Below are 11,509 nucleotides of genomic sequence, written 5' to 3'. Positions count from 1 at the left end.
CTGACGCGGCACATTTTGTCCATGTTGCTGATGCTTACAGAGTTGTCAAGCCTGATCTCCAGGTGGAATGTAGGCAGAAAAGCAAAAACAAACCATGATATTACATTACATCTGGAAATTGGATAATAATTGTCATTAAAAAAAGAAAAATACCTTATTTGTTTTAGAAATGTTTAAATTTGGGCCGAAATGACCCCATTTAAAAAAAACAAAAACAAGTGCCAGTTAGTGCCAGTGTGTTAATTTAAATTGAAATGTTCGCATTATTGGAAGAAGTTTGAGCCGTCTTTAAGTTGATTTGTTATTTAGAAGCGATTTATTTATACTACGGGTCGCGATGGAGGGACAAATTCACTAAAACTCCTGGCTCAACTTCCGACTGTGGTAGGCTGGTTTTCTGCTGCCTTCACGTGCACCTCGGAAACTCGCAACACCAAAAACAAAACGTGGCACTTTATTATCAGTGCTTAATGCAGCTATGAGCTGTTCGTTTAAAAAATTTAAACACGCATGTTCTCCATATTGAATTCATTAGTTTGTTTTCCTTTTATCTTCGTTGTGTAGGGTTAGAGTTGGGTATTCATCCGTATGTTTTCTCTCTTAGAAAATGAAGTAAGAGGGCAGATCAGAGGCAGCACAAATAAAAGGCAACGACACCGGTGTACACCATTCTCAGCTGAATTTACTGGGGGAATGCACATGATCTAGCTGTTAATATTATTATATCAATATATATATATGTATATACATGAAACGTTCGGCTCGTTCACGACATTCTCACTACACGACATTTTTTTCTGACTTTTATATTTGGGCACTGGTTCAACTGTTGCGTCTGTGTGTTCCGACGGTCCCCGAAGGCAGCAGCAGTCCAGGGGCGGGCAGGCTCTAACCGTGCAGTATGGCGGACGATGGAGACAGTTCGAGCGGACCAGTTGACACGAACGGCGGGCAGGGGGCGGCGGTTGAGTCGGACGGGTTCGGCCTCGGCGGGATGTTGCTGAATATCGGTATTTTGGTGGCGGTGGTGGCGGTCTGTGTGCTGGTGTACCGGTGGTGGGGCAGGCGGCTCGTATCCGCCGCGGCCCAGGGCGACGAGGCCTCGGCTCTTCCCAAGATGAGGAGACGGGACTTCACGCTGGAGCAGCTGCGGGAGTATGACGGACTCCAGAACCCCCGCATCCTGATGGCCGTCAACATGAAAGTTTTCGACGTGACCAGCGGCAAAAAGATTTACGGAAAAGGTGAGCGGGCTAGGGGGGTTTGCAACAGGACTGACAGCCGAGAGAGTTAGCTTACGTGTCCCGCCTTTAAAGACTCTTCTCGGATCAACATTTGGGCGCAAACCGCTATGGTTAGCTTAGCTTAGCTCTGGCTCTTTGGCTTTGTGTTTTTGAATGGGATTCTAGCTGTCAGCTAACTAGCACGCCTCTTTTATTAACGTTCGCGGCTGTTGTTGCGACGCTGTTTCAATGTCTTTCTACTTAATATTCACGTTTATTGAATAAGTGGAACTTTTTTTTGCTGAAGTGCAACATTTTAACAAGCTAGCCTGCTAGCTGGTTAGCCGTGTAGCTTGTTGACGTGCCCTCAGACACACGGCGGTGTCTGGGCTGTCTGCTGTGGAGCAGCCGCTTGTTTACACTGACGAGGCTGCTGGTGCACGGAAATACAGTCCACGCATGACGATTTTCAGCTCTAACAGCGGTTAAATCGAAAGTAGAAGCTGATTTTCCGACCACTAACTTGCAAAACAAATTATTTTATTACAACTTACTTTTGTGAACAACCTTTTACAATCAGATTTGATTGTGGGTGGTCACAATTCTCCAAATTCTTTTCGATTTTCGATTTTAAGGTCACGATTCGAGTCGGTCTAGGATCATTGATTTCATAACGTTCTCTACATGGTGTCATAAGTGGTATCATGTCCATCATTTGTTTGCAATGTACCACACTAAGACCCTATTGTCAAATTTAAATGTTTTGTTAACAATAACCAGCAAATGCTTAAATCACGGGTCACAAGTCTGATGCTGCAGAGTTTTGGGAATTCTGTGGAGGTTTCGCTCCAAGTGAGGACAGAGGAGTTGTCTAGGTTAATGGAGTTGTTTCCATAGTAACGTTTACGTATGCAGATTCTTTGCTACTCACTCATAACATAGTTTACACACCATGGATTTTTGACGGCAACAGAAATGTTATCAACAAAACTTCCCGCTAACGCAAAATATTTCCTTTCACAATTATCCCAAGTGAAATAATCACGATTCACAGTATTATTGTCACACGTGTAAGAACCATGCTTTATAGTGCTGGGATCTCCATAGATATCATGATATTTAAGTCTCGATACAATACCATCACAACATTGCAAAATACCCTTTATTTGCAAAATAATATTGTGATAAACTCACACAACAGCTCTAGTGAGAGTGAGCACTTGGCAACATCTAGATTCTTAAACGTAAACCGATGGAGCCTAATGTCTGAAGTTTATCGTCACTTAGTTTGCAACTGTTCTCTTTCAGAAATTGTGCACAAGCAAGGATGAATTGTACAGAGGATACAAATGAACTAGTGTTACAGAGACATTTCTGACGGTTATCAAAAATTGTGACATTTTGCTGACATTACAAAAATGACTTCCCAAAATAATGTTACAAAATGTTGCTTAAACATGTGACTTTGTATATTTATTTATAATAAAAGTTAAAAATCAAGAACCTGGAATAAAATAATTAAAGTAAATCATGAGGTCCTAATGAATGGATAGATGCAGGCTCCCTGTTGTGGTCCTTGGAAATAAATCACAGAGACTGTATGTTGGTTTAAATTGACACCTATGATTTGCTCCAGTCACAATTATCCAGATAATGGAAATTCACATTCATTGCAAGTCATTTCTTTTAGCACATAGCAACTTCTTTACAACCATTTCTGTACTGATAATAATAAATAATAATACATTTTATTTATATAGTGCTTTTCATGAACTCCATTTAACCTTAAAAGCAGTCTAATATCACTTTGAATAAGTAAATGAATCATTTCCAAGAGAAAAAAGTCACTAAGAGCAGTTTATCTTAATTAAAATGGTTTTAAAAGAATATGTTTGGGGATCCAAAATAAATAAAATCAAATCACTTGGGATCACACCCTGAACCAGAGGAAATGTTCTGCATACTGTGCAGCTCTTTATTGTGTCTGACCTGCTGCTCCACATTTTCTCTAACCTGAGTCATGAAACTCGAATGATTTAAACAAACATTCCCAGTCGTCTTGTGTGCCACCTCTCACTGCTCCACACTGAGCCAAGTGTCAGAGCCACACCGTGGAGTTGGCAGCGTCCTATCTTCAACCGTCCACTTGGTCTTTATCACAACTGACTGCAACAGTGTTTTTTTAATGACATTTTTTGGGTCTGGTCTCTGGAAAGTGTCGTTTCCCTGTTTTGTGCCACTTTGCGGCGAAAATGTTTTTCATAACACGGGCAGTTTATCCACAGTTGTTGACCTAGTTATTCAGTCGTTAAACGCAGACTTGTAAGCTGCAGCGTTGTACTGTTGTGTGGAGACGCGCCTGTGCAGCTGGAGCTGTCATTTACAGCGGATATTTGGGCTTTAAATCTGGCTCCTGTGTCGTTGTCGTGAGTGATGAATATGAAGACAATAAAAAGGTTTAAAAACAAAAGATATCAAACTTTTTCCCCCCTCTCTCCTCTTTGGTAGGATGAGCAGTGTTTTCTGTGAAGCGCCCAGTTGTGTAAGACGAGAGTATATCTAATCTTTGAGGCGATAAGGTGCTTCATGGACTCTTTAACTTTGCTCTGAAGGCTGGAACCACTTTCCCCTCTCACTCTCTGTTGCACAATTGTCAACGACTTGACTCTACTCGCTTTTCCATCAGTGATAGATACTGACGAGGTTCCAATAGTGCTGAGGCCATACTAAAATGTGACGTCGTAAGTGCGACGTCCGATGCGAGGATCAGAGCGAACAATGCCGAACTGTAGATCAGTTAATGCTTCTCCTATCGTCTGGTCGTCGCTGCAGGATTTGGCATGCGTATTTCTCATTACCGTAACTGCTAGACCGTTTTTGATATCTAGAAAATTCAAAAACTATGGGTATGACTCCGCCTTTTGCCCTATGTTGGCTGAGATTGGCACAGTACCCCTCCCGTGCGGCCCTCATGTGGCAGATAAAGCGGTAGAAGATGGATGGATGGACACCGGAAAGCAGAGAAATAGAGTAGTGCAATTACCCGATTATTAATCAATTACTAAATGAATCGTCAACTATTTTGGTAATTGGCTTTCAAGCTTTTTTCTTGATTAAAACAAGATTTCTGATTGTTTCAGCTTGTTAAATGTGAATATTTTAGTCGTTTATTTGCTCCCTATAACAAAGAAATCATTAAAAACGGTATAATTTTGGTTGTGGACAAAACAAGACATTCGAGAACATCATCATTTCCTGACAAACACTGAACAACGTTTTCTGATATTTTATGGACCAATCGATTACTCGGTTAATCGAGAAAACAGTTGACAGATTAATCGATTATGAAAATAATCACTCATTGAACATTTTCTGACAATTCTACAGCCATAAAATCAAAGTAAATCCAGGCGGCCTGAATATCATGATAGTCATCAGAGTGTTAAAGAGAAATCCTGAAAACGTGCGTTCATCTCGTGAGCCCAATCACGACCACGTTCAGTGGTATTTCAGTATGCTCATGCAGGAAGTACTGAACCATTCTGTGAACAAATCTTTTTAATCCACTGATTCTAATAATTCAGTCACACCTAAACCAAGTGGAGCCGAGTCGTGCTGGAACTGTATAGTGGAAAAGCGTCATTTGACGTCCTCAGCAACGGCATCAGCTGAATAACTGAAAGTGATGGAAAAATTATATCGGTGTTATATATCATTTCCTCCCACAGGGAATATTTTAAATTGAGGAAATGGTTTTTTTTTGGCCATTTTATACTTGTTTTTGTTTTTGTGCCAGGTAATAAATATTACACAAGGCAAACGTCTAAATATTGACAGTCTGGTGATGTGTAATGTGCCACAGATTCACAACAATAAGTCTCTGTGGTCACATATCTGCTCACATTGCCTCATCTTTTTCTATTTCCTTTGGTTTGTTATTTTCATAATCGCTTCTTCATCTGTCAAATATTTCCTCCAATTGTTGATGAGTGTCGTGCTTTTAAAACCAAGGAATGTCCTGTGTAAGGCTGCAGCGATGAATCAGTTAGACATTTATTCTTTTTAATAATTAAAACAAGTTGTCTGGTTTTTGCAGCTTCTTGAAAATCAATCAGTTTTGTGCTTTCTTGCTCTATATAACAAAGAAACAATTAAAAGTCAGTGGTTTGTGGACAAAACAAGACATTGGACCAAACAGCTAATCAATTAATGGAGAGGTTAATCTATTACGAAACTAATCGTTACTTTGTTATATGGAGCAAAGAAACGGGAAAATATTCCCATTTAAGAAGCTGAAAAATCTGAGAAATTGCTTTAATTATTAAACAAAACACTCCAATAGTTGGTGATTTTTTTCAGCAGTCGACTGACAATCGTTTAAACAACATTTTATTGTGATAATTATTGATATCGACTGAATTGACGCCTTTTATCGCGATCGTGTATGACTGCTCTGTTTGTAAAAGAATTTTCAAAGTAGCTGCTGATAAATTGAGTGATTTCGCTGATTAACTCACTTTTTTTGCTTTGTTTGTGTTTTTTTCAGACGTTTCTTTATCTGCTTCTGTCCTTTAGTCAGCTGGTTAACTTATCAGTGGCTTTGAATGTCACATGATGCAGGTTTTGACAGTTAAGTTAAGTTAATTGTTAACTCTGTCAAAAGAAAAGACACTCGACCCTCAGCTTTTGATTAAAATATATTAAAGGTAAATAAACTGCTCTGCTGAACTAGTTTTCATCCAGACCTTTTTTGTTTGTTTTTTCCCTTCAGCTGGTCCTTATGGCGTTTTCGCCGGCCGGGATGCTTCACGAGGCCTGGCCACCTTCTGCCTGGAGAAAGACGCCCTGAGGGACGTGTACGACGACCTGTCGGATCTCACCGCTGTACAAATGGAGAGCGTGCGGGAGTGGGAGATGCAGTTCATGGGTACGCTGATTTTTTTTTACTGACGGCAAAACCGGAGTAAATGTTCCCGTAGATATTGATTGGGCTCGGGTTTCACAACCACGCTGTTTTATCTTTGAGGTGAAAAGGGGACTTTTTAAGGTCTTTATAACAATTATTGACATTTACAACATTTATGTGTAGCACAAAAGGGGTAGAAACATCATAAATGATTAATAACAGACTAAAAATATGTTTTCTTCCCCTGCCCAGGGCTCTACTTCTGCTTTGTGCTGCAGGACGACATTTTTAAACGCATTATTTTGTAAACAAGCACCAAAGTTTCCGTTTATTTGAAACTTTATTTTTTTCCCGAGGGGCGGTTAAAGGCACGGTGAGCAGTTGTCCTCAAGACAAAGAGAAGACATCTTTTCTGTGAGAATAGATAAAAAAAAAACTAGGCATCAGTGGAGAGAAAAAACTCAATTTTAACAGGAAGAAAATCTCTGACAGAACCAGACTCAAAGATGTGCGGCCATCTGCCAAGACAGGTTGCGGTGAAAGGAAAAGGGGGAGGTTGTGTCTGAAGTTATCTGTCTGTCTGTCAAAAGTTGTGCGGGCTAACGGTGAAAGGTGACCGGCTATTTCCTGTTTGTGCTTTTCTTTTTCTTTTCTTTTTTCTGAGCGTTGTGGTGTGCCACACCCTGGACAGATCTCCATAGTCCATAGTTTTTGAATTTTCTAGATGTCACAAACGGTCTAGGAGTTCTGGTAAAGAGAAGCTCGCATGACAAATCCTCTGTGATGACAGGATGCTCACAGAAGGCTTATATCTCTTAAATTTGCCATTTTTGTACAAGATTTAAGAGTTGAAAGAACTGGTTTTGCTTTATGAAAATGTGATCTTTTTGCCCGTTATTCAACTGTTTGGATAAATATTTGCCCTGGACCAAATTTACCTGCCAACCCCTGCCCTAATGTGTGTTCATTTTACAAGAATAACTACAAGGGGCTGCAGTCGATGACTAAACTAATTGTCAACTAACTTTATAATTCTGATTTTCTGATGCATGAAGAATCATTAAAAGAGAATAATTTGGGTTTGTGGACATCGTCGTTTTGGGGTTTTCTGACATTTTCTGGCCCAGACGATTCTTCGACAGATTAATTGCGGCACCAACACTTTGAAACCGCGGTGAGGTTAGTTTGAGGGAAGCAGTGACTGTCGATTGATAGCGCTGTGGCTTGAAGTGGCGTTTCGTTTTGGGGCAGAAATGTGCAAATGTCCTGGACTATAAATATCTCCTGCTGCCACATGTGCAGAGAAACGGAACAGAGCAGGAAACAGTGGAGCTGCGAGGGGGAAACAAAGGGCTCTTTCAGAGACTCCGTTTCTGCCGCGTCACGTTGGTCTCGGTTCAAAGATGAATCTTTACTCGTGAGTGACTTCAGTTCAGAGTGGAGGCTCAGTTGTTTTCGTGTCGCGGGTCTAAATGTGGACTGAGCTCTGCTGCAACTCTGCTTCCTGAAATAACAACTCTTCAAATGTACATGATGAAAATAACACGTGTGAAGCTGCCTCCTTGACTCCCATGATAGCGCCCTCTACAGCTATATTAATGTATATATCGATGTCGGTTATCGGCCCGGCAAAAGGTCCAATATCGTGCATCCCTAATTTCAAATGTTGCATTTCTGTTCTCAGAAACCTGAGAAATGTTGCTTACGTTACTAAAAAACTTGATTTTATTCATCCAAGCTTTTATTTTAGTTGTTTTGATCGCCCGTATGTAATTAAATCTTGTTTTTAAGTATCATTAAAGAGTTTTATTTTATCAGAGGGAGGGTGAAAAAGGATAAATCCGATGAATTTACAGCAGTGTAGGACAAAAAAAGAAATCAAATATCGCCGCAGCCACAGAAAAAGCATCTTCTTTCTCTTATTCACCACAAAATGCTATTTATTTGTATTCTTAGTTCAAAGATATACAGCAGGTGAGCAACTAAGAGAAGGTGTAAACTAGGGTGTGTGTGTGGGTGTGTGTGTCATTGCGGTAACATGTGGCTCTGTGTGAATATCTGACGAGGGCGTGGCTCGACCTCTGACTCCTCCACACTTATGTAACGACGCCTGAACGAGGACGACGAGACAAAATGAGGGCGTAGCCTCGTGCTTCCATTTTTAAACTGACATTTGAAGTTTTCAACAAAGTCCAAATAAAACCTGCGCACATCTGTGAGTTTTAAAGAATTTAAATAAGTGTTTAGATTTTTCTTAAATATGACTATTTTCTATTTTCTTTGCTCCATGTAACAAAAATAAATCAGTAAAAGTTCAAAAATCATTTTGCATCAGTTGACATTTTCTGTGAGTTTCTGTGATTTTCAGCTTCTTAAATATGAATATTTTCTAGTTAAAGAGTGAATCATTTTGGTTTGTGGACAAAAACAAGACACTGATCGACGTTTTCTAACGCTGTCTGACATTTTATGGACCAAGCGATTACTCAACAGATGAATCGACTATGAAAATAACGAAGGAATGGTTTTGAGAATGGTTATTGTTGCCGTCAGAGTCGTGACGTACCGTGGTTTTTGTTTGTCTCTCGCAGAGAACTACGATTACGTCGGCAGGTTGCTGAGGCCCGGAGACGAGCCGTCGGAGTACACGGACGAGGAGGACATCAAAGACCACCTGAAACACGACTGAGCGGTGTCCGTCCCACCGACCAAAACCAGGAGTCCAAACAGCTGCGACAGACCGCCTCTTCTTCCTCCTCCATCCATCCTTCCATCCTCGCTACCTGACCCTGCTCCTCCCAAAAAAAAACCACCCACCCTCCTGAAGCTGTTCTGGTGTCGTGGCTGTTCTGGAAAGGACAGAACTCTGGAGTCTCAAAAAAAAAAAAAAAAACCTTCCTCCCTCCTCATCCACCAACAGAGACTACAGAGAGAGAGAGAGACAGTGAGGTCGAGCCATTTGATTTATCCAAACTTAACCGCGAAATTTGTCGGGGGAATGAGGGAGGTACAGGAGTGTGGTGACGGCCGCTGATGCTGCTGCTGCTGCTGCTGCTGCTGCTGTTGTTGTCGGGTGGAGGCCGCTCGCAGTCGGTCAGGAGCCGATCGGTGGATCGGGACGGGGAAACGGATTTCTCTTCTCTTTTTACCTGCAGTTTAGTCACATCGCAACGGCAACACTGCTTCCGCTCTTTGGGACGGCTTATCAATCAGTCAGTCAATCAGTCTGTTTTCACTTCTGATTCTTCGATTCTGTTCTGCGTTCAAACCATTTTACACCCCCCTCCTCCTCCTGTCGCTCAGACGGCAGCGCTGTGGCCGAACCAAAGGTAACCGACGGTGGGGGAAGAGGGGGGCGTCGCATTTTCCTGTTGTGTTTTTGTAGTGTATGCACTACTAGTTTTCTTCGTTTGTCACCATGTGATTGTATTTGTTGAGTAGCAACAGGGGTGGTGGGGGGCGGGGGTTGGGGCTGTTCTCGCTTTATCTTTTTGTTTGGACGGGGGGGGTCAATCACATGGGACGTACAAAGGGAAGGTGATTTAGTTTTTCGTCGTCCTAATCAATCGAATCAATTGTTTACATGTGTCACAAGCCAGCTACGAGTCTGTAGACCCCGCCCCCAAAACCCCACCCTCTCCCTGTAAAACAAAACAATGGTCCAAGTATTAATTGTGCCTTATTTAGTTTGTTGTGTCAGTCCGAGGCTGGTGTAACAGGAAGTGAGCGAAGGTTTCGGCGCCGTCCAGGCGACTCCACCCACCCTACCCCAAGCCCCGCCCCCCTCCCCGTATGCTTCTAGAAGGCAAACGTTGTGATGGTCGTCCGCGCACAGAGCGACCACGTGTTACGTAGACCCCACTCCCCTCCTCCTAAACCCCACCCACCGCCCGCCAACTTCACAAACTCTGTAAATAAACCGTCGGAAATTACTCAGTGTTACTGCCATATTTATGTAGTTGATGACAAAACTCCGTATACGTATAACGCTGTGTCGTATTTGGCCAAAAAGAAAACAAAAAAAACACAACCCCTTCTCCCCCTCTCATGGTTTATGTTTGTATCTTTTCTTTTTTTCTCTCAGTTACTTTTGAAAAAATGTGTGTGAATTTCCAAAAAAATTCAATAAATAAATCAATAAAAATTAAATAAAGTATATAAAAAGGAAACAAAAAAAGGAGCGTTGTGACAGTGCTGCAGGGCGGGACAAACAGGAGCAGTTTGTGCGTTGTTGTTTTTTTTTTTGTTGTTGTTTTTTTCCGGAGACGTTTGCTTATCCTGTAAATATATATCGTATCATTTTATTAAAAGCATGTGCAACAACAAAGTGAGCTATGCCGAATTCCCACCACGTCATGTATTTAAATGTTGGGCGTGCGCGTGTGTGTGTGAGAGTGTGTGTGTGTGTGTGCGTGTGTGTGCGTGCGTGTGTGTCAGGAAGGAAGGAAGGAAGGGATTTATTCATGCATAATAAACTGATTTGGTTAATAACTGCACACGTCTGGAGTTTATTTACTGTCATGAATGGACGAAAAAAGGCCCAAAATCCACACATCTGTACTTTATTTATCTTTCTAGACAACGTTTACTCCACTACATTTCCTCTAACTCTTTGTTACTACCAAATAAAATCAGAAGAAGAAGAAGAGTCGGTATTATGGTCTGTATTTCTATAGAGCTTTTCTATTCTTGATGAGCTGCTTTACACTGCAGTTTTCAGCCGTTCACACACTGCAACATGGGGTTTTGGTGTCTTTGCTCAAGGACACTAGATTTGCAGAGCCAGGAATTGAACCTACAACCTCCCAGCTGAAAGACAACTTGCCCTACCACTGAGTCACCATGGCTCAATCCTAACTCCTCCCCTTTTTTTTTGAATACTTTTACTTGTAAAACTGCTTGACGATAAACATCTGCGTGAACGCTGAGCAAAAAACAGATGCTTTCAAAATTCAAAACTTTATCGTCCAACCGTGTAACGTTCACTGGTGTCTGTCACAAAAGTGTCGACATGAGAAGATTCATAGGCTGTAATAAAATAAAATGGAGACCAAAACCTGGTCCTAATGAGGCAGAAGCTCATTTCTGAGGCGCTGGTTTAAGTTAAGGGTTAAAAATTTGAACTGTGGTTATGGTTAAGGTTACTGTTACTCATCCTCACAACTTTAAAGGGCTTTTGAGGGAGAGTTAAGACCTGATTTTAGGGTTAGTGTTTAGGTTCAGGGTTAGGCTTAAGCATTTAGTTGCACAAGAATGTGTGTGTGTAATCTTAACTGTTTGTTTCTCTTAATCCACCCAAATCCACAGCTTCTTTCTCTCGGATCAGGACCAGGATCAGGATCAGGATCTCGGGTGACCAGGTCTCCTACTTTGTGGCAGC

General features: G+C 41.5%; 1 protein-coding gene across 1 annotated transcript; it reads left to right on the top strand.

Annotated features, from left to right (window-relative positions):
* The first annotated feature begins 700 nt into the window (after window positions 1-700).
* pgrmc2 (progesterone receptor membrane component 2) lies at window positions 701-10,625 on the top strand. The gene is made up of 3 exons (XM_058616176.1): window positions 701-1,244; window positions 5,995-6,150; window positions 8,721-10,625. The coding sequence occupies exons 1-3, from the start codon at window positions 902-904 to the stop codon at window positions 8,816-8,818; spliced, it is 597 nt and encodes a 198-aa protein (XP_058472159.1). The 5' UTR covers window positions 701-901; the 3' UTR covers window positions 8,819-10,625.
* Window positions 10,626-11,509: the final 884 nt, after the last annotated feature.

Source organism: Solea solea, chromosome 18, assembly GCF_958295425.1.
Source record: "Solea solea chromosome 18, fSolSol10.1, whole genome shotgun sequence".
NCBI classification, from domain to species: Eukaryota; Metazoa; Chordata; class Actinopteri; order Pleuronectiformes; family Soleidae; genus Solea; species Solea solea.
This window is presented reverse-complemented; position numbering and strand designations above follow the sequence as displayed.